The sequence below is a fragment of the Chrysemys picta genome, chromosome 2 (assembly GCF_011386835.1).
Source record: "Chrysemys picta bellii isolate R12L10 chromosome 2, ASM1138683v2, whole genome shotgun sequence".
Classification (NCBI taxonomy): domain Eukaryota; kingdom Metazoa; phylum Chordata; order Testudines; family Emydidae; genus Chrysemys; species Chrysemys picta.
This window is the reverse complement of record NC_088792.1, coordinates 231,030,767-231,058,205: the sequence shown is the minus strand read 5'-3', so window position 1 is coordinate 231,058,205 and position 27,439 is coordinate 231,030,767. Positions and strand designations below refer to the sequence as shown.

The 27,439-nt window shown below is 43.7% G+C and overlaps 1 protein-coding gene across 3 annotated transcripts in view; it reads right to left on the bottom strand.

The window, feature by feature from the left end:
- Window positions 1-27,439, bottom strand: part of CSPP1 (centrosome and spindle pole associated protein 1) — a 140,312-nt gene that overhangs the window by 1,106 nt on the left and 111,767 nt on the right. For all 3 annotated transcript variants that reach the window (XM_065585721.1, XM_065585719.1, XM_065585722.1), the window contains 2 exons: window positions 16,074-16,183; window positions 15,174-15,324 (listed from right to left, as the gene is read on the bottom strand). In XM_065585721.1, the coding sequence (XP_065441793.1) occupies window positions 15,174-15,324; window positions 16,074-16,183 (261 nt within the window). The remainder of the gene's footprint in view (window positions 1-15,173; window positions 15,325-16,073; window positions 16,184-27,439) is intronic.

The window sequence follows — 27,439 nt, the reverse complement described above, 5'->3', positions numbered from 1 at the left end:
TATTTAATGATATAAAGGATGAGAGACCTGTTATCACCCAAATACTTATCAATGACATGCCTCAAATGCAGCAAGTCTGTATAGGAACAGGCTATATCTGTATTAAATTAAAGGTTCAGTAGATATGAAGTTACTGAAAGTCTTTTTTTGGTCATGATGCTCTCCAATGTCCCATGGATTTTTTGAACAATTGCTGCCTCAAAATGCTCACTGTCACTGGACAGAACTGGGTTGCAAATACACAAGCCCTCCTCCATACCTGATGGTTGACCTTGAGGACTGTTCTTGCTCTCTGATAGTGAGCCTGCTTTTGTGGACTGGGGTCAAACACCCCACTGAAAAGTCAGTCAATGAGTCTGATATAAAAAAGGAGCATTCCAAGGTTATAAAAAAAAAACCAAACGTGTTGCCAAACACTATCTTCTTTTGCCTATATACACATATCTCTTTTCAGCCCGAGGGAGAATAAAATACTTCAGGCCTGATGCAGAGTGGGTTTAACTTCCCTGCATGCAGAAGTTATGTCTATACCTCACCTTCCTAACTGGCTACCCCCGATGTTTTATATATTTTAAACTGGCCTCACAACATTTTATTAGTTTACATCACATGCTCCCCTCTCCCAAAGATTTGCTCTTACAATCTGGTACAAGGAACTCATTGCTATTGGTACATGGAAATAAAAAAGAAAAAAGCATACTTCATGTAAGTATAAGGAATTACAACAGGTGGTATTAATGTGAAGAAACTTTATTTTAATAAACTGAAATATCCCAAACTGAAAATCCACAATGTTCTAAAACAAACAATCTACAGAGACGCTTTCTATATAGTCAGTCTTAACAGTTTATTATAACTGCTAAGTTAATTTATGGAAAATCCAGCATTCTAAAGGACATTGGCTAAAAATAATTCAAATGTTAAAATCACCACCATCTGCTACATCAACAAGCAAGGGGGCATGAGGTCTTCTGCACGCTACACAGAAGCAATTCACCACTGGGATTGGTGCATTGCCCACAAGATCCTGTTGTTGGCTGGGGGACTCCTACCAGGGACTTCTTCACCTCCCAAACCAACAGCAAATGCACTTAGTACTGCTTCAGGGGAGGGCTTGGTGCCCTTTTCCAGGGTGATACCCTAGTCCTCCGCTGGTTGGATCAGTTCATAGGTTTCCCCCTCTGTCACTTCTGCTATGAGTCCTGCACGAGGTCAAATGGGAGAGCACAACGGTCATTTCTGATAGCCCCATTCTGGCCTCGCCAGTTCTGGTTTCCCCTTCTTCTCTGCATGTCAGCGCGCTCCCCACTTTTAATGCCACCTCTCCCAGAGCTACTCACACAATAAGGTGGAAGGATTCGGCATTCCTGATCCCCAGACTCTTCACCTCTGGGCTTGGGTTTTGGATGGACATCTTCATTAGAGAGAGAATGTTTGTTAGCAGTGCAGAACATCCTCTCGAGTAGCAGAAAAGAGTCCACAAAGCGATCCTATGAGACTAAATGGAAGCATTTCATCTCTTGGGTCCAGCAGAAGGGTCTTGTCCCTGAGGAAGTGGACATTCCTCTTCTAGACTTCCTCCTCTCCCTAAAGATGTCTGGCCTCGCCTCTCAACTCCATCAAGGTCCACATGGCTGCTCTCAGTGCCTTCCACCCTCTGCTGGAAGGGCATTTTTTCTTTACTCACCCATTGACTTCCAGGTTTTGGAAGGGCCTCCTTTGAAGCTTCCCTCCTATTCAGCCCATCGCTCCCCAAGCAAACTTCAGCCTTGTCCTGAAGACGCTGACGAAGTCACCATTTGAACCTGTGGCCTTGTGCTCTCTCTCTCTCCTCTCCATGAAGGTCGCCTTCCTGGTTGGTATCACATTTGCGAGATGGCTTAGTGAACTAGGGGCCATGATGGCCGACACCCCACCCATTTACTGCATTTCATAAAGACAAAGTTTCCCTACACTTGCACCCCAAGTGTCTTCCTAACATTATCTCTAATTTTCATCTCAACCAGCCTATACACTTAGCTTCTTTCTTTCAAAAGCCTCACACCTCAGTGGAGGAAAGGTGCCTTTACTCCCTTGACATCCGCAGGGCCCTGGCCTTCTACCTGCAGTGGATGAAACCCTTCAGGAAGTCCCCCAAACTGTCGCTATAACTGAACACATTAAGAGGCAAGTGATTTCCACTCAGAGGATTTCGAAGTAGGTGTCAGGGTGCATTATGCTCTGCTACCAGTTATCAGGGATGTCTCTGCCCTGTGGGATATGGGCCTGCTCCATGACAGCACAAACCAACTACAGCTGAGCTTCACGACATGCTCTTACAGACATATGTAAGGTAGTCACATGGCGCTCAGTACATACCTTCTCTTCCCATTACGCCTTTGTGCAAGACTGCTACGGATGCCTTGTTCAGTGTGGCTGTTCTCTGTTCCATGGTTCCATCATCTGGGAGAGGTGACCGTGAAAGTGCACTGACATTCAGAGAAGGGGAAACCAGAACTGGCGAGGCCAGAATGGGGCTATTGGAAAAGAACATCTCACTCTCCCACTTGACCTCGTGCAGGACTCATAGCAGAAGCGACAGAGGGGGAAAGGCGTAATTGAACTGATCCAACCAGCGGAGGACTAGGGTATCACCCTGGAAAAGGGCACCAAGCCCTCCCCTGAAGCAGTACTGGGTGCGTTTGCTGTTGGTTTGGGAGGTGAAGAGGTCCCTGGTAGGAGTCACCCAACAGTTGAAAACGCTGGTGACCACAGCACCATGAAGCTCGCAATCATGGTCGGTCACAAATTTCCTGCTGAGAGAGAGTCCGCAATCATGTTTTGAGTGGTGGGAGGGTATGCTGCCGACAACAGGATCTTGTGGGCAATGCACCAATCCCAAGCCCCCTTGTTTGTTGATGTAGCAGATGGTGGTGTTGTCTGACATGTTGAGGATGTGACAGGAATGGCTGGGAGAAACATTCTCTCTCTCTGGAAAACCATGAAGTTCCAGGATGTTGATGTGCATCCGGGCCTCTCGAGCAGTCCATGTCTCCTGAGTCATATGCTCATCCACATGGGCCACTCCGAACAAGGCATCTGTAGCAGATGATGCGTCTGTGATAATTGTGGTGGGAGGGGAAGACAGAAGGAATGGTATCCCAATAGAAACCTGACTCAGATCCATACACCAGTGGAGGGAGGAGAGGAAAGAACCTCATGGGAAAGAGTGAGTAGAAAGTCCATAGAGTGTTGCGTGGGAAAGTAGACCCTATGGAGCCACAGTTGTAGGCAGCAAAAGCGAAGGCAGTCATGTAAATGCAAGCCACCACGTGGTCAAGAAGAGAAAGGCAGGTCCTGACTAGGACAGAAGGACTGAATAGCACCCTGTAAATTAGCTCCTGGAACCTATCCTCTGGAGGTAGGCATGAGATGAGATCGTGTTGATGCGTGCCCCAATGAATTCTAGGGATTTAGTGGGATCCAAAGTAAATTTTTTCGACATTATGCTGCTCACACTCCTCTCCTCACTGGGGGTCAGCATAAGAGGTCGATGCTCGAGCTTCCTTTCTTGATCGGGCCACCAGCAGCCAGTCGTCGAGATAAGGGAATATAAGGACACCTTGACACCAGAGGTGGGCTGCCACTACCGAGACGACTTTAGGGAAGACTCGTGGAGCAGTGGTGAGTCTGTACTGGAGGTGACTATGACCTGCCATGAATCTCAGGAAGTATCTGCGGATAGGATGGATATCCACATGAAAGTAAGCACCCTGCATATCGAGAGCTGTAAACCACATGCCTCTTTCTAAGGAAGGAATGACGGCTGCCAGCGTGACCATACAAAAAACGTTGGCTTTCGTATAAAGCAGTTGAGACAGCAGAGGTAGAGGATCTGTCGCCACCCACCCTTCTCCTTGGGGACTAGGAAGTAGGTGGAACAGAACCTCGCTCCCTGACAGGTTGAGGGAACAGGTTCTATCACCCCCCTTTGCACCAAGGAGTCCACTTCTAGGGCAAGGATACTGTCGTGAGAGTGATCCCCGAAGTGGGGTCGGGGCGGGGATGTGGGTGAGGTAGTGTTTTGAACTCGATCATATAGCCATGTCGAATAACATCCAGGACCTACTTGTCTGTTATCGAACTCCAAGTTGCTAAGAAGAGCGCTAGGCACCCTGCAAAGGGGGTGGTTCAGGTGCATGGTATAAAGCGTGATGGTTAGCGCTCTCAAAGTGTAGTACTCAGGAATAACAATTCTATGAAGATTGGTCACGAGATGCAGAAGGTTATGACGATGATGAACCTGAGGGACGGGGTCACTGGGTCCTCTACCATTTGCAAGGAGGCTCACAGGACTGCTGTTGGAAGAATTTGGGAGTTCTGAATCGCTGAGTCGGCGGTAGGCAGTAGAACTTGCACTTAGGCGCCAGCGTGTCAATCCCCAGCAATCAAAGAGTGGCTCTAGAGTCTTTGAGGGAGTGAAGGGAGTCAACGGTCTTCTTGATTGAAGAGATGAGACTCATCCAAAGGAAGACCCTCAATGGTGATCTGGAACTCCCTCAGGAGTATCCAGGACTCTCTTCAGATGACAATCCCCATAGCCATTGTGCGCGAAGAAGTGTCTGCTGCATCCACTGTAGCCTGCAGCATTGTTCTCACAACCAGCTTTCCTTCCTCTAGGGTAGTCTGGAATCGGGCTTGATCCTGCTGGGGCAGTTTGTCTGTGAAATCCATTAGCTTGCTGTAGGTAAGGAAGTCATATTTCATAAACAGAGCCAACTAATTTGAAATACGAAACTGGAGACTGGCAGAGGAAAAAACATTGCAGCCCAGAAGGTCCAGGCGTTTGCCCTCTTTATCTGCTGCGGTGGAATGTGGGTGCTGCTGACGGGCCCATTCCATCCCTCCTGAATGATGAGGGAGTTGGGTAGTGGGTGAAAAAGAAACTCACACACCTTTGGAGGCATGTAGTACCTCTTCTCTGCCCCTTTGGGGGTGGGTGTGCAAGTGGCTGGACTGTGCCGGACAGTCTGGGCCAGTTGAAGGATGGTCTCGTTGATTGGTAGGGCCACTTGGGCCAGTACCGAGGTATGCAAGATATCAACTAGTTGATGCTGCTTATCTTGCACTTCCTCCAGTGGAATGTTGAGGGCACTAGCCACCCTATGGAGCAGATCCTGGAATTGTTGATAGTCGTCCAGGGGCGAGGAGGGAGTCAAGGACACCGTAGTATCCAGAGAAGACAAAGGGAAGCACTCAGGTTCCGGAGGTACTGTCAGAGTCAGACTAAAGCAACACATCTTCTAACAGCAGTTTGGAACGCCTGCTCAATGATGGCTGAAGGGGGCAGACGGGAGACTCTTCATGAGCAGAGCGGGAAGGTTCCAGTGGTGGATACTGCAGCCACGATCCCCAGTACAGCCATCCCAGCAGTTCCGACAGATGCTGATATGGGCCCCACGAGCAGGGTACCAATGACCCTAGTGCTGTGTAAAGAGAAGATATTGCCATTGAGCTGGCAGGGCCTTGGAGTAGTCATACCAGCAGTACAGGAAGGGCGGAGCCTGAGCGCCGTCCGAATCCTCCGACCCTGAGAAATCAGAGGTTGGTTCAAATGCAATGCTGTCGGAATGTTGGAACAACAGGAGCCTCAGGGGACCGGGCAGGAACGTGGCCCAAAGCAGGCAAGTCTAGCGTGGGGAAACACACCCTCCGAGGAGACGACATAATACAAGGGCATGGAGACCTCTCCTCAGAAGAGGCTCCGACTTGGACAGTGCTGTGATGAGAAGGAACCGAGGGAACAGTCAGTCGACCCCACCCTTTATCACTTTGGATGTAACCATGAGACGGATCCAGGGTGCATGCATGGACCAACACACACTACTACTTTCAAAAGTTCCAGCTCCAGATGCATGGCACACGTGTATAACCCTCAGTGGAATACGATAGGAACCATCAAAGAAGAAGAGGCAGTTATAGGAAGGGACTTTCAACGGATTACTAGCTCCTTATTCAAATTGTCTTCTCTCCTCTATTCCCACTCCAGTTCTTCCATTACTCCTTGTTCCTCCCAATTCACTTGTGAGGATATTACATCTAAGTTCTAGGAATTTCTTACCACCCTTCAGGGGTTACAGAAATAACTACTCAATAGCTTTTCTTGTAAAGTGGGTAATGAATGACAAAAGGGAGAGGGAAAGAAGGCGGGTAAGGTAATATCTTTTATTGGACCAACTTCTGTTGGTGAGAGAGAAGCTTTCAAGCTTACACAGGTCTTTGAAACTTACTCAGAGAGTCACAGCTAAATACAAGATGGAACAGATTGTTTGGCATAACTAGTTAAGACTAAGGCTGCGTGTCTATCATGGAGGGCCTCATAAAAGAATTGATTGTAGAGGGCTATCTTGGTTTGAGTGATCATGAGCTAATTCAATTTAAACTAAGTGGAAGGATAAACAAAAATATCTCTGCAACAAGGATCCTTGATTTCAAAAGAGCTAACTTAAAAAAATTAAGAGAATTATTCAGGGAAGTGGACTGGACTGAAGATTTCAAGTATCCAAATGTGGAGGAAGGTTGGAATTAGCTTCTGCAACTTTGACTGAAAGTATCTGAAGCCTGCATTCCAAGCAAGGAGAAAAAATTTGTAGGGAAGGGTTGCAGCACAAGCTGGATGAGCAAGCATCTCAAACAGGTGATTAAGAGAAAGCGGAAAGCCTACAATTAATGGAAGATGGGAGGGATCAGCAAGGAAAGCTACCTCTTGGAGGTCAGAAAGTGTAGGGATAACGTGAGAACTACCAAAAGCCAAGCAGAGTTGCACCTTGCAAAGCAAATTAAAACCAATAGTAAAAGGTTCTATAGCCATATAAATCTGAAGAAAACAAGGAAAGAAGTGGGACCGCTAAGCACTGATGATGGGGTGGAGATTAAAGATTATCTAGGCATAGCCCAACACCTGAACACTTTGCCTTAGTTTTTAATGAAGTTTTTGAAGAGTTTAGGGGTAGTGGCAGGGTGGCTAATGGCAACAAGGATATAGACTTAGAAATTTCCACATCTGAGGTGGAAGTCATACTCAAACAGCTTCTTTGGACTAAATTGGGGGGCCCAGATAATCTCCATTCAAGAATATTAAATGAACTGGCACATGAAATTGCAAGTCCAATAGCAAGAATTTTTAATGAATCTGTAAACTCGAGCGTGGTACTCTATGACTGGAGAACTGCTAATATAGTTCCTATTTTTAAGAAAGGGAAAAGTGATCCGGGAAACTACAGGCCTGTTAGTTTGACCTTAATTATATGCAAGGTCTTGGAACAAATTTTGAAAGAGAAAGCAGTTAAGGACATAGAGTTGAACAGTAATTGGGATAAAATACAACATGGTTTTAAAAAAAGGTAGATTGTGCCAGACCAACCTGATCTCCTTTTTTGATCAAATAATGGATTTTTTAAGACAAAGGAAATGCAGTAGATCTAATCTACCTGGATTTCAGTTAGGCATCTGATACAGTTCCACATGGGAAATAATTAGTTAAATTGGAGAAGATGGGGATTAATATAAGAACTGAAAGGTGGATAAGGAACTGGTTAAAGGGGAGATTACAACAGGTCATCCTGAAAGGTGAATTGCCAGGCTGGAGGGAAGTTACTAGTGGAGTTCCTCAGGAATCAGTGTTGGGACCAATTTTATTTAACATATTTATTACTGACCTTGGCACAAGTGTCCTAATAATATTTGTGGATGACACAAAGTTGGGAGGGGATTGGAATGCCATACAAGAAGATCTGGATGAGTTTGTAAACTGAAGTAATAGAAATGGGATGAAATTTAATAGTGCAAAGTCATGCATTTAGGGACAAGTATTTTTGCTATAAGATGGGGATTTATCAGTTGGAAGTGACAGAGGAGAAAGACCTGGGTATATTGGTTGATCACAGGATGAGTATGAGCCATCAATATGATATGGCCATGAAAAAAACTAATGCAGTCCTAGGATGCATCAGGCAAAGTATTTCCAGTAGAGACAGGGAAGTGTTAGTACCACTAAACAAGGCACTGGTGAGCCAGAATTGCACATGGTATTCCAAATGAGGTCTCCCATGTTTAAAAAAGATGAATCGAACTGGAACAGGTGCAGAGAAGGGCTACTAGGTGACCCGATGAATAGAAAACCTACCTTCTGAGAGGAGACTCAAAGATCTTGGCTTGTTTAGCCTAACCAAAAGAAGACAGATGGGAAATATGATTGCCCTCTATAAATACAGTAGAGGGATAAATACCAGGGAGAGAGAGAAGTTATTTAAGTTAAGCGCCAATGTGGACAGAAGAACAAATGGATATAAACTGGCCATCAACAAGTTCAGGCTTGAAATTAAGCGAAGGTTTCTAACCATCAGAGGAGTGAAGTTCTGGAATTCACACAGGAAAATGATAACAGACGAAAAACACCACATCACCTGTGGGTGAACACTTTTCACAAAGCTATCATTCTATATCTGACCTATCAGTTCTCTTCCTCAAAGGAAACCTACACAACACTTTCAAAAGACGAGCCTGGGAGATTAAATTCATAACTTTGCTAGACAGTAAAAATCATGGACTGAAGAGAGACACTGGATTTATGGCTTATTACAATAATCTATAGGACACGAACAGTCCCCCCCTCCAGCTGCTCTTATTCCCTCCCCATGACTGGAGGGGCCACTTCACCTTGAATGGTCCCTTGAAATATGTCTTAACTACTAATGCGAAACAATCTGTTCCATCTTGTATTTGGCTTTAACACTCTGCATGAATTTCCCAGACCTGAAGAAAATCTCTGTGAAGCTTGAAAGCTTGTCTCACTTACCAACAGAAGGTGGTCCAATAAAAGATACCTCCTCACCCACCTTGTCTCTCTAATATACTAGGACCAACATGGCTACAACAGCACTGCATAAAACAAAGGGGCCAGGGGAGCAGGAAAGACACACCATACAATCTAACATGTATAGATTATTAGGGTTTGTTTCTCACTAAAATCCCTGAAGCAAAACAGGCTCTAAACCAAAGATTCTGTTCAATTCTTGTCATGTTTAACAAGAATCTATTAAGTCACTCACATCTTAGTCTCTCTCCCTGCTTCAGGTTCACCTGGCAAGAGTAGGAAATAGGACCACCATAAATAAGGGACAGCTCCAAAGAATCATGTAGGGAAAAACAGATTTCCCCATGCCCCCAAGTGACAGTGAACAGTGTTGGGGTTTCCCCGAGATCTTTTCCACTCGGTTCCCCAAGAACTCATTTCAACTCCAGTCTTATCACTCAGGTTCCTTTATTTGGTATAGAGCAAAGCTACACTGAGTTGATCAGACTAAAGTGTATGGGGTGGATATAGAGCATACCACACTATAAAGTTACACAGAAGCACTTTACCTTATATAACATCTTTACCAAGACTAACAACATATACATCCTTAACTATACACTGCGCATCATATGCTTCTGGACTGGCTTGGTTGCTTTGCAGGAACCAATCCCTGTACAGCATGCTCTGACCACACACTGTGCAGGCACACATACTCTTTACTTCATCTTACATTACAGGCATATCTTGTCTATTCTAAATGGTACCAGAGTGTTCCCCTGTATCTTAGCCAGTAAAGACATGCTGTCTCTAGCCTACTGATCCATTTATCTTCTCAGTCATGCCCACTAAGAAATGAGGCAAGTTACTTATATCCAGGCCTACAAAGAAAGAGAGGGGTTGCGTGCTGCAGGGCACCTCAGTAATCTGGCTACAATTAAGCCTTCCACCTTTGATCTTGAAACTCTCTCCTACTTCTGAAAGGAGGGGAGAGCACAGACCTCTGACTCATCAGGCCTAGACTTCTCAGAAAGGACCCTCTTGGTACGTCACACAGGCTCCACCCAATCCAAAGCCAGAGGAAGTGATGATGGCATCAAGTGGGAGAGGCAGCACAGGCATTGCACCTTTCTTTCAGAGCGGCCATCCTGTACTGAGGATCTAAGAAAATCTCAGGAGGGAAAACAAAGTTTCTCACTTAAAAAAAATCAGGGCTCCCTGGAGGCTCCAAAGATATCTGTTTCTATAGATAAATATATTTTAGGGGGAAAAAAGACCAAGTCTGGTCACTTACTCACCCTGACCATGACTTTATAAAAGTGATGGTCAAAATAATTGAGTCCAGAAACTGGTGATGAAAAAACTAACCTATTGAGAAAAAATACAGAAGTTTGGAAAAAGGATTTCGATATCTGATTACTCTATATTAAATTCCCAGGAAAAACACTCCAGCAGTAAAGCTTATACAGTTACTCATTTTTGTTAATTAATAACAAATAGCAATTGACAGCCCTTCTTTAGCAAATTTTCTTCTTGTAGCTGTTATTTCTAACTGTTACATGGAATCAAAAAGCTTTACTTTGAAGAAAACATTGTTACTACCCACCCTTGACTTGGCTGCATCGCCAGGGAAATGAAGTGATCCATTATATCTTCCTAACAAGGGAAGAACTGATGTGCTAACTGCAAAAGGAATGATAACTTACCTTACTGTAACTGTGGTGACCTGTTTGCTTGGAAGTGAGTAGTAGGAGTCCTACTTAAACAATGACTTCAGGACATCTCTACCAAAGTGGGCATCCAAGCTGGAAGCCTCTACCAAAAAGTTGTATCTTGAAAAGGTGTGGACCAACCTCCACGCAGCTGCCCTACAGATTTCAGAAATAGAGACATTCTTCAAAACAGGTGGCAGAAGCTGTCTTAGCTCTAGTAGTATGAGCTCTAAAGTGGGCAGGTGGTTCTAACAAATACCGGTAACTCATATCCTGCTCTTACACAGTTGGAGATCCATTTTCATAATCGCTCTGAGGAAAATACCTCACCCTTAATCCTTTCAGCAAAGGCAATAAACAGTCTAGGTGTGTTCCTGAACAATTTAATCTTGTTAAGATAGTTTGACAAGACCCTTATTACCTCAAGTGTATGAAATTTTCCTTTCCCCAGGGTTGAGCGAGACTTGAGGAAGAAAACCAGATGATGAATACATTGGTTAATTTGGAACTCAAACAACTCCAGAACTTGGGATGAGACATCAGAGTAACCCTATCCTTATGAGACACTGTATAAGGGGTACCCATCGTGAATGTGCGAATATCCTCTACGCTGATGTAATAGCTACTAAAACAGCAATCTTAATGGAAAGTGATATAGGGAACAGGTGTCCTCGGTGGTCTCCACGAGTATCAGTTCCTCCGGGTAGGTAGCGAAGGGTAGGTTCTGCTCCTCCTCAGGATAGCAGGAAAGGGGCAGGCTCGGCTCCTCCTCAGGATAGCGGGAAAGGGGCAGGCTCGGCCAGTCCTCCTCAGGGTAACAGGCGAGCGGTAAGCTCGGCTGGCCTGTTGAGTCAGCAGGCCGGTCGCGGTCTGCTGCTGTCTCCCAAGCGGGAGTTCGGCCACAGATGTCTGCTCTCTCCGCCGGCTTGTTCTCCACTGAGCTCTGCAGGCAGGCTTTTATACTTCCAGGTCGGCACCGTGACCTCTGAGGGGTGGGCGCCGGCCCCGGTGGCTCCGCCCACGTTGGTGTTAGGGGAGGTTCGGCCCTCAGTGGGGCATCCCACCGCCTCGCTACAGAAGGTAATATGCATATATTGCTGCTAGATATACCCTTATGGAGCTGACAAACTCCAGATTGCTTAAGGGCTAGTAGATGTTGAAATGGGTGATGTCAAAGGAGAGAGCTGATTCTGAGATGCCCAAACAAAAAACTTCTCCTTAGCTTTTTTAAGTCTAGTTTAAGGCTTTCCTGCTTTGGAGTAGAATTTTGGCACAGCTTTTGGTGGATGTCACCCAGCTGGCATCCAGGCTGCCAGATGTAACAGATTGGGGTCCAGGTGCAGGATCTGACCATTGGTCTGCAAGACTATGTCAGACAGAGCAGGCACAGTATTTGGGGCTTACATTGAGATGTTCACCAGATCTGAATTCCAAATTGTCTGGCCAATGCTGCAAATCTTTCAGTTTCCTCAGTAGCATGGGAATCAGGGGAAAGGCATGTATCAGTCCTGGTATCCAAGGGATGAGAAAGGCATCTGACAGGGAGCCAGGACTGGAGCCCCCTCTGGAGCAGAACACTTGACATTTCTTGTTCTGGTCTGTAGCAAGTAGCTCTACTGATGGATAACCCCACCTGAGAAAAAAGTTCTGCAACACTGCATCCTTGATCAACTCCTCATGGCTATCTGAACTGTCTACTGAAGTAAATGGCTAGAGAGTTCTGAATGACTGGCAGATGCAGGGCCAGTGATATGATCTGGAGATGAATATACCAATTCCAAAGTCAAACAGCTTCCTGACAGAGCAGAGATGACCTGGCTCCTCTCTGTCTACTGATAAAATGCATAACTGTGGTGTCTGTCTGTCTGCACCCGGACTGTGGACCATGGAGTAAAAGCAGAAATGTTTTATACCTCCAGATGGATGGCTCTCCACTCTAGACATTTATGTATAGGTGAGATTCCTGAGGGAAACACATACCCTGCGTTTAAAGATTATGTCAATGAGCTCTCCCAACCTGTTTGGAGGCATCTGTCACCAGTTTTGGTAGGTCGAGATGCAGAAAAGGGTACTGTATTGCACACATGATGAGGGTCTTTCCACCAGTTTAACAAGGAGAGGCTGCTTTAAGGGACCATGACCACCATGTTCATTTGGTGCCTCGTGAGTAGATACGCTGATTTCAGCCACCCTGGAACGGAGGGTAGGTGAAGTCTGGCAAATCACATTAAGTAGGTGCATGAGGCCACGTGTCCCAGAAGTCGGAGGCATGCTCTTACTTTCGATATCTTTGGCTGAGCTTCAAGTGGTTGAAACCACTCTGGGTATCCCAAATGCTTGTAGTCAGGACTATCTTCTCATCACCACAGATGTGGCCACAATGTGTGCCACTGTATTGGATGCACCTAGAGCTGCATGTAGGGACATGCAAGCTACCAGCTGCCTTTTGTTCATTATAGATTCTAACTCTTCCTTATATTCCATAGGAAACCTGCTTGTAAATTGAAACGGCTTGTCCCAGTGGAAGTAACTGTACTTTGTGAGAAGTACCTCATTATTAGCTACTCTCATTTGGAGGCTGGGTGATAAGTAGATTTTACATCCAAATAAGACCAACTTTTTAGGGTCCTTCTCACTAGTTGTTGGCTTGAGATGTCCTTGTTGTTTGGACTTCTCCTGGACAGCATCTACAACCAGAGATCCTGGCACTGGGTGAGAGCAGAAATACTCAAATCCATTAGAAGGGACTAATTCTGAGCTCAGCTAGACTGGACAGTTGCTGGGCAACTGAACACGCACTGTACAGTGACTAGAGGTGAGGGCTCCGTATGTGAGAGTCTCTAGGTATCTGTTCTCACTGGTACATCTTGAAGTAAATTAACTACTGTATTTTATATAACTAATTCCCACAGAGTTTTAAAGCTTCATTTGAGTAGCCTATTATGAAAATGCAATCAATAAAATAATTAATAAATAAAAACCACCATTACACAATTTCTTCCCCATAGTCCCCAGAGATGTCTCACGTACCCTCAGGGGTATGCATATTGCAATTTCGGAATCCCTTATCTACATTATCAACTAACACCAGTTTACTCGTAACTAACAATTCAGTAACAGGACAGTGTTTATCTCTAGGAAAGCAGGTGGACACTGCAAGGGTTCCATCTTGCTGCCATAGGGGAAAAGAAGGAGCCAAGGGATGGCTGGACCGTCTCCATCCTTTATGACTTGGAGCGGGGAGGGGGTCACAAAGACAATGCTGGCCAAAAGAATCTGATCTCGCATGCATAAGTCTCATGGGCACCAAGAATGGAATCCACGTGGACAATCACTAAAAGACAGACAGGCTGTGCTTAGAGTCCACTAAATGCCATTGTAAAATCCAACTTTTTAAATCTAGTAAAATACTACTAGTTAACATAAATGGATAATAAGAAGGAAGACCCTCATTCAGAGACACGGCAGTCAAAGTAGCAAAGGAAGAAAAGGTGGAGACTGGCTCAAAAAAAAAGACCAACCAAGTTGTATATAATTAATAGCAACTTTGTTCACACAATATTAAGTGAAACCATGAGGGGTGTGATTGAACAAGAAAAGAAGTTGGGTAGATAGACAGGAGAGGACTGAATATGGTGAAGATGTATTTGAATTGTATGGCATAAGGAGGGTTTAGAAAGAGTTTAGCTGCAAAGAAGACAGAAATGAATAGAAGGCAGAGTAAAAGCACAAAAAGTCAAGCATGCTGGGTTTTTCCACCACTGTTGCTCTATTGGATGAAAATTACAGTGAGCCAGTGATGACAAGAACAACTCTGGTTGTAAGAGTACCATTTGCTACAAAATCAAATACATACAGTTTGTAAAGCATTTTGGGATGCCTTCTGAATAATGGCTGTCAAATAAAAAAAAATACTGGTTTTAAAACTGCTTAGACAGGATGTTGATTAGTTTATATTCGAAGATGGGATTTGAGACTTATGCCAAAGAGTATTTTCAGCGCAACTGAGCATGTCCCAACATACTGACTGGGGGACAAATCAGTACATGTAATTAAAACCAGACACTTTCAGAACAAAAAGGAAATGCTTCTCCATAAAGTCAGCCTGTGGAATTCTTTGTGACAGCAGCTCCGAGTTCAGTACTGCAATTTGAGAATTTTATCACCAACATAATCTGTAGGTACTTGTGCCAAGACTAGAGTAATGAAACATTATGCTTCATAGCATGCGCTGAGCTCCACAGGGGGTAAAAAAGAATATAGCTTCCATATTCACGGCTCAATTGGCCAGCTGCATTATGGGTTTTATTGAAGGGTTTTAGTTCTTTTCACAGATGCATCAAATATTAGGTTGTACACCACTATCCTAGTCACAACACACGTCTTGAGTTGGTATCACATATCCTTTCATTTTCGTTATTATATCCCTGACCTCTCAAAACTTGCAACAAACTTCAATTAAAACCTTTTTTATCAACTGATTTTCCAGCAAACCAGTGATGTAGAGTATTAAATTATGTCAAAATAATCTAATTTGACTGTCTTAGCCAATTTCTTCTTGTTTAGTCTACAAGTAGTTTGTCTGTTAACATCAGTTTCTTTAGCTTTAACATCCAACAAAGTCATACCTAGGTTAACAGATTTCTTCTGCAACTCATTTAATCTTCGTAATCGTTCTTCATTCCTGGCTTTCAGCAGATCAACATCGAGACTGGAGCTTGAGTGCAAAGAGAAGCTGTCAGGCTGTGGTGGTGGTGACTTGCTAAAAGGGACATCATCCTGCAGATTTAGAAAACATGGGAAGATTTCAGTAAATATGACACTCCTGCCGAACGGCCACTAGGTATACAACCCATTTATATTATGTATATACACATAATCTACAGCCATATAATATGTCACCTATTGAAATAAGAAACACAGTAATTGTCATCTAGTCTACTGTATTCTCTCTGACTGTGGCCAATACCAATGTCTCAGAGTAAGATGCAAGAAACTCCACAATAGGCAAATCTCCTTCCAATTCCTAATAGTTAGAAATTAATTTGCCCTGAAAAAAGAGGTTTAATATCTCTTCCAAGCATTAGCTACTGTAACTGTAGATATAAATGTCTAATTCCTTTCTGAATCTTGCTAAGTTTTTGGTCTCGATGACATCCTCTGGTAATGAGTTCCACAGTTTAACTAAATATCATGTTAAAAAAAAAAAAAAGGATTTCATCAGATTTCACTTGTCACCTTTTGAGTTCATTGATTGATCCTTTGTTCTTGTGTTATAAAAGAGAGAACAGAACTTCCCAATCTATCTTTTCTATACTGTACCAATCATTATTTTATATACTTTTATCATGTCCCCTCTTATTAGTCTCCTTTGTAAAGTAAACAACCCCAATCTTCTCAATCTCTCTATACAACAGTTTTTCCATACCACTACTCATATTAGTCTCTCTTCTCAGAAACCCCTGAGGTTTCTTCTTCAAATGCAGAAGAGAGGTGCAGGGGTGGGGAGAGTAACATTTCATACATACAGTAAATTCCATTGCTTTCTTCTTTATTCGTCTCCTCTCCCTTGCAGATGGTGGTGGCTGTGAAGATAAATTAACTTCTTCGAAAGCTGGAAAGGTTTCCCCATTAGTGCCTGGAAAAGGGAAAGTGAACAAATTCCTCAAGAAAATCAAATCACCACTGTGATAAGTCTGATTACATTTAGTTGTTAAACACGCAGTGCTAATATAGCGCACACAACTTGACACAGATACACTAAACAAAGAAATACCTTTCATCAGGACATCCCATGGGGAACCACTAAGCTTAGTGATACTGCATAACAATGACTTGTATGTAATGGGTATGTGTGATACTTCTCAGAATACCCAGCAAGGCTCCTCGCTACCAGCTGCCCTTAGCATGAGGAAGCCTTGCTGTACCTGTCAGAGGTAAGCTCCCCAATTCTTCTGGCCAAGGGCAACACAAGCACTCCCTTCCAGGCTTAAGCAGGCCCTCCTCTCTCTCTACAGGTCAGTGATAGGCACACTCCAACCCTCGAGCTCTCCAAGTATCCTCCTGGAGCGATGAGTTGCTTCCAAAGGAACAATACACACCTGCTTACCAGTTTCCCTTCAGATCACCACTCCATTTAACCCACAACACTTACATTTACATTGAAATCAAGCAAATGTTTATTTAACAAAGACTAGACATTAAAATAATAGCAAGTGGAAATACTGGAAACAAATGGTTACACACAAAATAAAATCATAACATGCCTTCTAGGGCCTAGACTTAATTAACAACATGCTGTCTTGTCTAATGAAGTTTAGCTCACCTAAAGTCTTAGCAGTGTTTTCCAGCCAGGTTGGCTGTGATCCTCCTTTTGCAAGACAGAACACACTGACAGTTCCTCTCCTCAGTGAAGGATTCTGGGTGTACCTCAGTACCTACAAGTTATACCTCAAAAATCCATTATCTTTAAGCAAACACGATGCCCCCTGCTGTGTTTGTTTTTTCCTGCAGATCTTCTCTTATGTGAATTCACAATCTCTTCATTAGCATCAGGCTCAGTAATGTAAAAAGTCTTAAACTGTAAGCCACAAAATACACTTTGACTAACCAGAGAGATAAGCATCTACTACCCCCTGCCTAAACAGAACCTGTTTAAATCACCTTCTGGTGCCCTGTCTTAACTCACATACCTGTAGAACATAGTTTTCAATATAGACAGTGTGACAAAGTTCCTCCTCTACCTTGGTGGGTCCTGCGCTTATTGGCGGATATGCTCGCCTCACAGATTCACCATGTGGATCGGGTAACAGCTCAGAGAACCTTCCCCTCTGGTAGAAGCCACAGTCCAGGTCAATTCCTCCTGTGTCTAATCAGGAGTTGGGAGGTTTGGGAGGAACCTGGGCCCATCCTCTAATCCGGGTTCCAGCCCCGGGCCCTGTGGACTGCAGATGTCTAGCGTGCCTCCTGGTACAGCTGCACGACAGCTACACTCCCTGGGCTACTTCCCCAGGGCCTCCTCCCAACACCTTCTTTATCCTCACCACAGGACCTTTTTCCTGGTGTTTGATAATGCTTGTACTACTCAGTCTTCCAGCAATATGTCTTCTCACTCTCAGCTCCTTGTGCCTCTTGCTCCCAGCTCCTCGCATGCACGCCACAAACTGAAGTGAGATCCTTTTTAAACTCAGGTGCCCTAATTAGATAGCCTGTTCTAATTGATTTTAGCACTTTCTTAATTGGCTCCAGGTGTCTTAATTATCCTGCCTGTCTTAACTGGTTCTAGCAGGTTCCTGATTACACTAGTGCAGCCCCTGCTCTGGTCACTCAGGGAACAGAAAACTACTCATCAAGTGACCAGTAAATTTGCCCTCTACCAGACTCCTGTACCCCACTGGTCTGGGTCTGTCACAACAGATAACTATTTAAATATCATCCATACAGACATCTTGCAATGATTAAGATGACCAATGTGTTACTAGCTGTTAGTAGAGACTTCACATAACATCCTCTGGCTCACTATTATGCAGACATCAGACCTAGGGGATCCCTGTAAACCCCTGTACACCTCTTATGCCCTCTGCCAGTTGGCGCTTTTGGTATTTCTGTTTATAAGGGAGATCTATGGGTGATTGTGTTCCTTAACAACATTCTGTAATCAGGCTTCTTGATCATATCTGAGTTATTAGCCTGATTACATAATAATATGTTAAGTCCCACTTAAGTTAACAAGCCCCCCAAAACTATTCTATCAGGATCAAGTCACAAATGTGTATCCTCTGACTAGTATAGATGTACCCTCAAGTGGTGTTTATGTCCTTCATGTCTTTCTCATGATGGTCCTGTCTTCCTTTAACAACAGTTTTCAATCCCTCCTTTGCTTTGAAACACACAAAGTGTATGAAACTTGTCTCCACTGCCTGTTTCAGGCTCCTGGTTTGCGCCTTTTATGCCCAACAACATAAGTTTGGTATCTGGTGTAGGCCTTGGTAGAGCGCTACGCATGGCTAACAGTACGAACCAAAGGCGGTGAACCAAAATAGGCCTTGTCAGAATTGTAACATCTAAGTATCACCTAACCAAGTAAGCACATTCCTGACCAGAAAGGATGGTACAAGAACACAGACTCCTCATAAAGATAAGGATGAAAATGTCTTGTTCGAACTATAGGGTACAAGGTGGTAACAACATCTGGAATGTAATATGCAACTGGTTTGTAACGGTCAAGGTGTCCGTCCCCCCACTCTGAACTTTAGGGTACAGATGTGGGGACCTGCATGAATAATCCCTAAGCTTATTTTTACCAGCTTAGGCAAAACAGTCGCTGCCACCACTAAATATTTAGAAAAAACATTTGAGGGAGAGCCATTTGGAAACTCTGCCTTCCCCCAAATATTTCCCCAGTCCTTATCCCCCCTTTCCTGGCAGGACTTGACTAATTTCCCTCCCCCAAGTCTCTATACCCTTTTTCCTGGGTAGACTCAAGAAAATTCCCCCCACCAATTCCTGGTGAGCCCAGATCCAAAATCCTTGGATCTTAAAACAAGGAAAAATCGATTAGGTTATTAAAAGAAGACTTTTAATTAAAGAAAAAGGGTGAAAGGAATACCTCTGTGAGATTAGAAAGCAAGATGATCTCACAGACAACAGATTCAAAACACAGAGGATTTCCCTCTGGGCAAAACCTTAAAGTTACACAAAAACCTAATTTGATTCTCCCTCTATTTTGCAAAAAGAAATCACAAATAGAAATAAAAGTAATTTAATACATTCCTTCTCTAATTGCTCACTACCCCGTTAGGAGTGGGATGGTTCCTTCTCCCCATCCGGCAAAAGCACCCACAGAACAGACAAAAGGACTGTGTTCCCTCCTCCCAACTTTGAAAGTATTTTGTTCCCTTATTGGTCCTTCTGGTCAGGTGTTAGCTAAGTATTGTGAACTTCTTAACCCTTTACAGGTAAAAGAGGAATTAACCCTTAACTGCCTGTTTATGACAGTAACAATGTATAAAAGGAGAAGTCATAGGAGGGGCATCTTTGTCCTGGCCTAGGAGATGACACTATGTCAAGGGAGACACTACCTTGTTGCAGGCATACCTGAAGTTCTCACAACCTTTTTTAGCATTTTGTAACAGTTTCAAACAACATGGAAAGAAGAATTGAAACAAATAAGTTATGAATGTTTTGCATTACTTTTTGATTTCATAATACTTAGCCAGCTAACTTAAGTCTTAAATAAAAGCCACAAGAGCTCTGTGTAAGATTGATGTTTGTCTCTTTCACCAACAAAAGTTAGTCCAATAGAAGATATTACCTCATACACCTCGTCTCTCTACCTAAAAATATCATTTAAAAGTCAACCTTAAAAACACCAGTATTCTTGGTGACTATACATAACAATACCATTATTCTTAGTTTCTGAAATATTTCCACAGTATATTGATAAAAATCACATGCTTAACAGAAGAACCGAGAATAGAAGCATTTACTTCACCTCTGCTACTTATCACAACCTGTTACTTTAAACATCTTTGGCTCTGAAAGAGGAGGTTACTAACCTGCATGGTCCTTATCTGTGTTCCACAGTGAGATTATGCATGCACACCATACGCCTGGAACCAGAGAAATGGAAAGTAGTGTCCTTTGGTCTGTGCATGCGCCCTGGCTCACCTTGTGCCTCTGAGCAAGATGATAAAGGGTGGGGCAGATCGACTGCCTCTCCAGTTCCTTGTCCACCGGGAATCAGAGAAGATCCGAAGCAGAGGGGAAGGAGGGCAGTTAATGGAATACAGATAGGGACCACACATTTCGAAGAACCTTCAGTTACAGGTAAGCAACCTCCTTTTCTTCTTTGAGTGATGGTCCCTATTGTATTGCACTATGGGTGATTGACAAGCAGTACCTAAGTAGGAGGAGGGTACAAGGAGATGGACGATAGAGTTGAGCAGAGAACCACTGTCCTGAAGGAGGCATCAGCAGCAGAGTCATGTCTCAGGGCATAATGCCTCGCAAACGTGTGAATAGAACATATCCAGATATATGTTGGGAGAGTAACACAGCGGGGCACAGACTATCCAATAAGTTCTTGGACTGCATTGCAAACAACTTTTTATTTCAGAAGGTTGAAAAAGCTACTGGGGGGAAGCTGTTCTAGATTTGATTTTAACAAATAGGGAGGAACGCGTTGAGAATTTGAAAGTAGAAGGCAGCTTGGGTGAAAGTGATCATGAAATCAGAGTTCACAATTCTAAGGAAGAGTAGAAGGGAGTACAGCAAAATAGAGACAATGGATTTCAGGAAGGCGGAATTTTGTAAGCTCAGAGAGCTGACAGGCAAGGTCCCATGGAAATCAAGACTGAGGGGAAAAACAACTGAGGAGAGTTGGCAGTTTTTCAAAGGGACACTATTAAGGGCCCAAAAGCAAGCTATTCCGCTGGGTAGGAAAGATAGAAAATGTGGCAAAAGACCACCTTGGCTTCACCACAAGATCTTGCATGATCTAAAAAATAAAAAGAGGTCATATAAAAAATGGAAACTAGGACAAAATTACAAAGGATGAATATAGGCAAACAACAACACAGGAATGCAGGGGCAAGATTAGAAAGGCAAAGGCACAAAATGAGCTTAAACTAGCTACAGGGATAAAGGGAAACAAGAAGACTTTTTATCAATACATTAGAAGCAAGAGGAAGACCAAGGACCGGGTAGGCCCACTGCTCAGTGAGGAGGGAGAAACAGTAACAGGAAACTTGGAAATGGCAGAGATGCTTAATGACTTCTTTGTTTCAGTCTTCACTGAGAAGTCTGAAGGAATGCCTAACATAGTGAGTGCTAATGGGAGGAAGGGGGTAGGTTTAGAAGATAAAATAAAAAAAGAACAAGTTAAAAATCACTTAGAAAAGTTAGATGCCTGCAAGTCACCAGGGCCTGATGAAATGCATCCTAGAATACTCAAGGAGCTAATAGAGGAGGTATCTGAGCCTCTAGCTATTATCTTTGGAAAATCATGGGAGATCGGACAGATTCCAGAAGACTGGAAAAGGGCAAATATAGTGCCCATCTATAAAAAGGGAAATAAAAACAACCCAGGAAACTACAGACCAGTTAATTTAACTTCTGTGCCAGGGAAGATAATGGAGCAAGTAATTAAGGAAATCATCTGCAAACACTTGGAAGGTGGTAAGGTGATAGGGAATAGCCAGCATGGATTTGTAAAGAACAAATCATGTCAAACCAATTTCTTTGATAGGATAATGAGTCTTGTGGATAAGGGAGAAGCGGTGGATGTGGTATACCTAGACTTTAGTAAGGCATTTGATACGGTCTCGCATGATATTCTTATCAATAAACTAGGCAAATACAACTTAGATGGGGCTACTATAAGGTGGATGCATAACTGGCTGGATAACCGTACTCAGAGTAGTTATTAATGGTTCCCAATCCTGATGGAAAGGTATAACAAGTGGGGTTCCGCAGGGCTCTGTTTTGGGACTGGCTCTGTTCAAAATCTTCATCAACAACTTAGAAATTGGCATAGAAAGTACGCTTATTACGTTTGCAGATTATATCAAACTGGGAGCGATTGAAACTGCTTTAGAGGATAGGGTTATAATTCAAAATGATCTGGGCAAATTGGAGAAATAGTCTGAGGTAAACAGGATGACGTTTAATAAAGACAAATGCAAAGTGCTCCACTGAGGAAGGAACAATCAGTTTCACACATACAGAATGGGAAGAGACTGTTTAGGAAGGAGTACAGCAGAAAGGGATCTAGGGGTTATAGTGGACCACATGCTAAATACAAGTCAAAAGTGTGATGCTGTTGCAAAAAAAGTGACCATGATTCTGGGATGCATTAACAGGTGTGTTATGAGCAAGACACGAGAAGTCATTCTTCTGCTCTACTCTGCGCTGGTTAGGCCTCAACTGGAGTAGTGTGCCCAGTTCTGGGCACCGCATTTCAAGAAAGATGTGGAGAAATTGGAGAGGGTCCAGAGAAGAGCAACAAGAATGTGTAAAGGTCTAGAGAACATGATCTATGAAGGAAGGCTGAAAGAATTTGGTTTGTTTAGTTTGAAAAAGAGAAGACAGAGGGGACATGATAGCAGTTTTCAGATATCTAAAAGGGTGTCATAAGGAGGAGGGAGACAACTTGTTCATCTTAGCCTCTAAGGATAGAACAAGAAGCAATGGGCTTAAGCTGCAGCAAGGGAGGTTTAGGTTGGACATTAGGAAAAAGTTCCTAACTGTCAGGGTGGTTAAACACTAGAATAAATTGCCTAGGGAGGTTGTGGAATCTCCATCTCTGGAGATATTTAAGAGTAGGTTAGATAAATGTCTACCAGGGATGGTCTAGACAGTATTTGGTCCTGCCATGAGGGCAGGGGACTGGACTCTATGACCTCTCGAGGTACCTTCCAGTCCTAGAATCTATGAACTCCACTTGGCCACTATGCAGATGTCCAGGAGGGGTACGTCTTGAAGAGAAGCCTTTGGTTGAGGGAGGTTTGAGAACTGATAGAAGAGTAGAATGCATCCAGATACCCATGTAGAGATTCTCCTGGTGGAGATGGCATGCCTTCTGATGCTCTCTGCTATGGCGACAATCAGTCTCCAAGATTTCCTGATTGGTACTGTTCTGTACAGGTAAAAGGCCAAGGCTTATTAAACACCAAGGGAATGGAGTCTTTGTTCTTCTGAGGAAGCATGCAGTTTTGGGAAGAACACAAGTGAGTTAATGTATTGGTTAAGATGAAATTCCAAAATTACTTTGGAGATAAAATTGGGGTATAACGCAAAGAAACTTTATCTTTACAGAATACAGTTTATGGAGAGTCTGCCATCATTGCTCCCAGTTCACCAACCCTTCTTGCTGACGTAATAGCTACGAGAAAGGTGAACTTTATGGACAGGAGGGACATGGAGCAAGTAGCTAAAGGTTCAAGGGGGGGGGAGGGTCTTGTTAGCACTGAGAGAACGAGATTCAGGTCCTATTGGGGTGGATTCTTCTGAGTAGGCAGGCAAGTCTTTCCAGAATTCATAGTTTAGTAGGTATGTGAAAATCGAGTAGCCTCGAGCAGGTGAATGGTATGCACTAATCTCTGCTAAGCGGACTGATAAGGAGCTGATGGATAGACCCGAGGTCTTCGAAGATAGGATATAGTCTAAGATGAGAGGAATATCTGTAATCTCTGGTAAGACGCCTCTTTGTTGTGTCCAAGATGAGAAGCATTTCCATTTAGATAGGTAACATTTCCTAGTGGAGTCTTTTCTGCTATTAGAGAGGATGTCTCATGCAGATGAGGAACATGAATGTTCTAGGGATCCCGCCCACCCAAATATCATGCCCTGAGGTGGAGTGGTCATGGATTGGGGTGTTTGATCTTGCCATTGCATTGGGTCAGGAACCCAGGGAATATTGGGAGGATAACAGATGGGCAAAATGATATACACAGGAGGCTGGGGAACCAGAACTGTCTGGGCCAGAAGGGGGCCTTGCTATGTTTTGTCAGATCTTGTGTAGAACTTGTGGCAGGAGCAGTATCGGAGAAAAGGCATAGTTGAACTGGTCTGACCAGGTAAGAAGCAGCGCATCGCTCTGGCAGCGGTGACCTGGGACTCCTCTGGAGCAATACGTGGTGCATTTGCTGTTTGTTTGAGAAGTGAATAGCTCTCTGGTTGGGGTGTGCAGCGCCATGTTGTGAAGTTTCCATTCGTGGGTGAGTTCAAGTGTCTGCTGAAGTCTGTGAGCATATTCTGCTTCCCCAGAAGGCAGGCTGCTGATACGGTGATGTGATTGCTGATACACCGCTTCCTGAGGCTTACCACTTCTGCACACAGGGAGGCAGATCTTCCTCTCTCTTGCTTGTTGACGCAGCAGACAGGCATTTGCTCTTCAATATTATAAGGACATGGTAAGTGCAGATGAATGGGAGAAAAGACTTGCATGCCCTCCATACTAGTTCTGACCTTTGCTTGTTGTACGGTGGTTTTGGGATGTGCACAAATGGGGATTATAACAAAACCACAAAATTCACTCTCACTGGTCATCTGCCTAGATATCACATATTGATTAATATTTGAAACTATGTCACCACAACTAAAAATCTAGTGTACTGTTCCTGTTAAACACATTCCCTGCTCTGAGCTGGACTTTTAGATTCTTCTTCGGAACATACTCCATCTAGAGACAAAAAACAGAGTATCTCCATATCAGCATTATTAGATTTTAAAAAGTGTGACCACTTCCTCTGAGTTTCCCAGGGCATCCTCATAGACTTTAAGGTCAGAAGGGACCATCGTGGTCATCTAGTCTGACCACCCGTGCATCGCAGGCCACAACACGTCATCCATCCAGTTTTGTAACTGCTAGCTGAGTTACTGAAGTCCTCAAATCATGATTTAAAGATTTCAACTTACAGAGAATTCACCAGTGACGATAGTTTAAACCTGCAATTGATCTGTGCCCCATGGTCTCTGCCCATCTGACTCGGGGGAAAATTCCTTCCTGATCCCAAATACAGTAATCAGTTAGACCATGAGCATGTGGACAAGACCCACCAGCCAGACACTCGGGAAACAATTTTCTGGAGTAACTCAGAGCCCTCCCCATCCAGTGTCCCATCACTAGCCATTGGAGATATTTGCTTCTAGCTGTCGCAGATAGGTTACATGCCATTGTAGGCAATCTCATCATACCATCCCCTCTGTAAACTTACCAAGCTCAGTCTTGAAGCCAGCTAAAGGTTTTGCCCCCGTTGCTCCTCTTGGATGGCTGTTCCAGAATTTTCTGGGTGCTCTGTCTTTCTATGTCTGTCTTCTATACAAGTACTCTCAATATTTACATTTGGTACAGCCCTGAGCATGCTTTTATCACTTAATAAGTAAATAATAAATAACATTTCCTAGAGTGAGGAGAGATTGGTGCAGGCTACTCATAGAATCAAAGAGATGGAAAAGACTGATTAGATCCTGTGCATGCCCCTGCTCATGTCAGATTATATCAAGCTCTCCAATATTTATATATTAACACAATGTGTTTGAATGTTTCCTAATGTGAAATTCACATTTGACAAAAAACTTGACACCCTTCTTCCCCCTTACCTGGAGCCAAAGGCAGTGATTACCCATAGGTTGGGTGTGGGGGGTAATACAGAATAAATAGGGTTTCTTAGCTTCATAAAACAATCTACCGGCATAAAACTTATATATTTCCTCTATGTCATAAAGAATAAATGTTGCAGGCTTTTTGACCTTTTGGTGATAGGAAACGGTAATTTGTGGCACCCTTATGCCCAAGAAAGTATTCCTGCTGACAGCTATACTGGCCAGCACCCAAAGGCCCAAACAGGTCACGGGCTCTGTTATACTGAGTTCTGTATACGAATTCCAGGAAGACATGGCCTTTGTCCTGAGCACTTACAGTCTAATTTGAAACAAGATGTGATAAATGAACATGACAAACAGAGAGGAAAAATATAATTTCACTTTTACACATAGATATCAAGGGTTTAAAGAAGCACATACTAGACTGTAACCCTAATGTGCGTCACAAATATTCCTCTATATAGAATCCTCTAAGATATCAAGTGGAGGCATGTCATTTTAAAGAACAACGCTGAAAGTAATCTGCCATAATAAGTGATGCATGATGAGTAGAAAAAGCTTGTATCTGATCTAGGCAGCTTAAAATTGTGATTGCATGTGCATCATTATTTAACCCTTTTGAGCCAGAAATCAAGAATCCCCAAGTTTTGCATTTATGCAAAATACATTAACACTGATGGAAGGAACTCTTGACCTGCTGATTTCAAGATTGTGACTTTTTAAGTACTACCACGGCCGCCTGGGGGGGGGAGGGGGGGGGCCAAGTGGGGCAATTTGCCCCAGGCTCCGGGCCCCACGAGTCCTGTCTGAGAATCCCTTTCCTGGCTAGAGGCGCCTCACCCGGCGGCGGTCCGGGTCTTCGGCAGCACTTCAGCGGCGGGGGGCCCTTCAGTCGCTCCAGGTTATCCGCGGCATTTCGTCGGCGGGGGGCTCTTCAGTGCTACCGAAGATGCAGAGCAACTGAAGGACCCGCCGCCGACTCGGAGCGCCACCCGGTAAGTACAAGCACCGCAGCGGGTGGCGCCTTTTTTTCGGTCCGCTCCCCCGCTTTGCCCCAGGCCCCCTGAATCCTCTGGGCGGCCTAGAGTACTACATCAGTTCAGAATGGAAGACCTGTAGTTTTAAACTGAATCTGCTGAATGAATTGTTCTGTATCTTGCATAACGGTGTAGACCTCTATCTATGATTATAAAGCATTTGCTGAAGAATTGTCATCTTGCCCTACCCTTGCCAAAGAACTGTGCTACAGAATCTAAGCTCATTTACAATATACACATAAACATACACATGTATACACATTTTAATCATCCTAGTTTTGAAGATCAATCTTCCAAATATAAATCAAGCACAAGCTAATGGAGCTTCATGAAACAATAGCTCAGAACAGCCTCATTCACCTCAATAGGTTACTATGGTCTAGTCTACCTAAAAAATTAGGTTGCTCAGGAGTGTGAAAAATTCACCCCAGTGAGCGACGCAGTTAAAGCAACCTAACCCCCGGTAGAGAGCACTAGCTTGATGGGGAAGCAGATTACCTTCAAGAGCCCCTCCTAACAGTGTAGGTAGGTTCTTCACTTAAGCACTATAGTGGTGCACAGCTGCAGGGCCTGATTTTTTTTTAAGTGCAGACCAAGCCCTATGAAATCTAACAAAAGAATATTTATCTATCAATTTTGTTATGTATTTCACTGCTGATCATTTTAGCAGAAACATCCAGATAACTTGCTTATCCCACAATCTCAAATTGCCTCCCATCGCTCCCCAGGTGCCAAAAGTCCCATTGTCCACT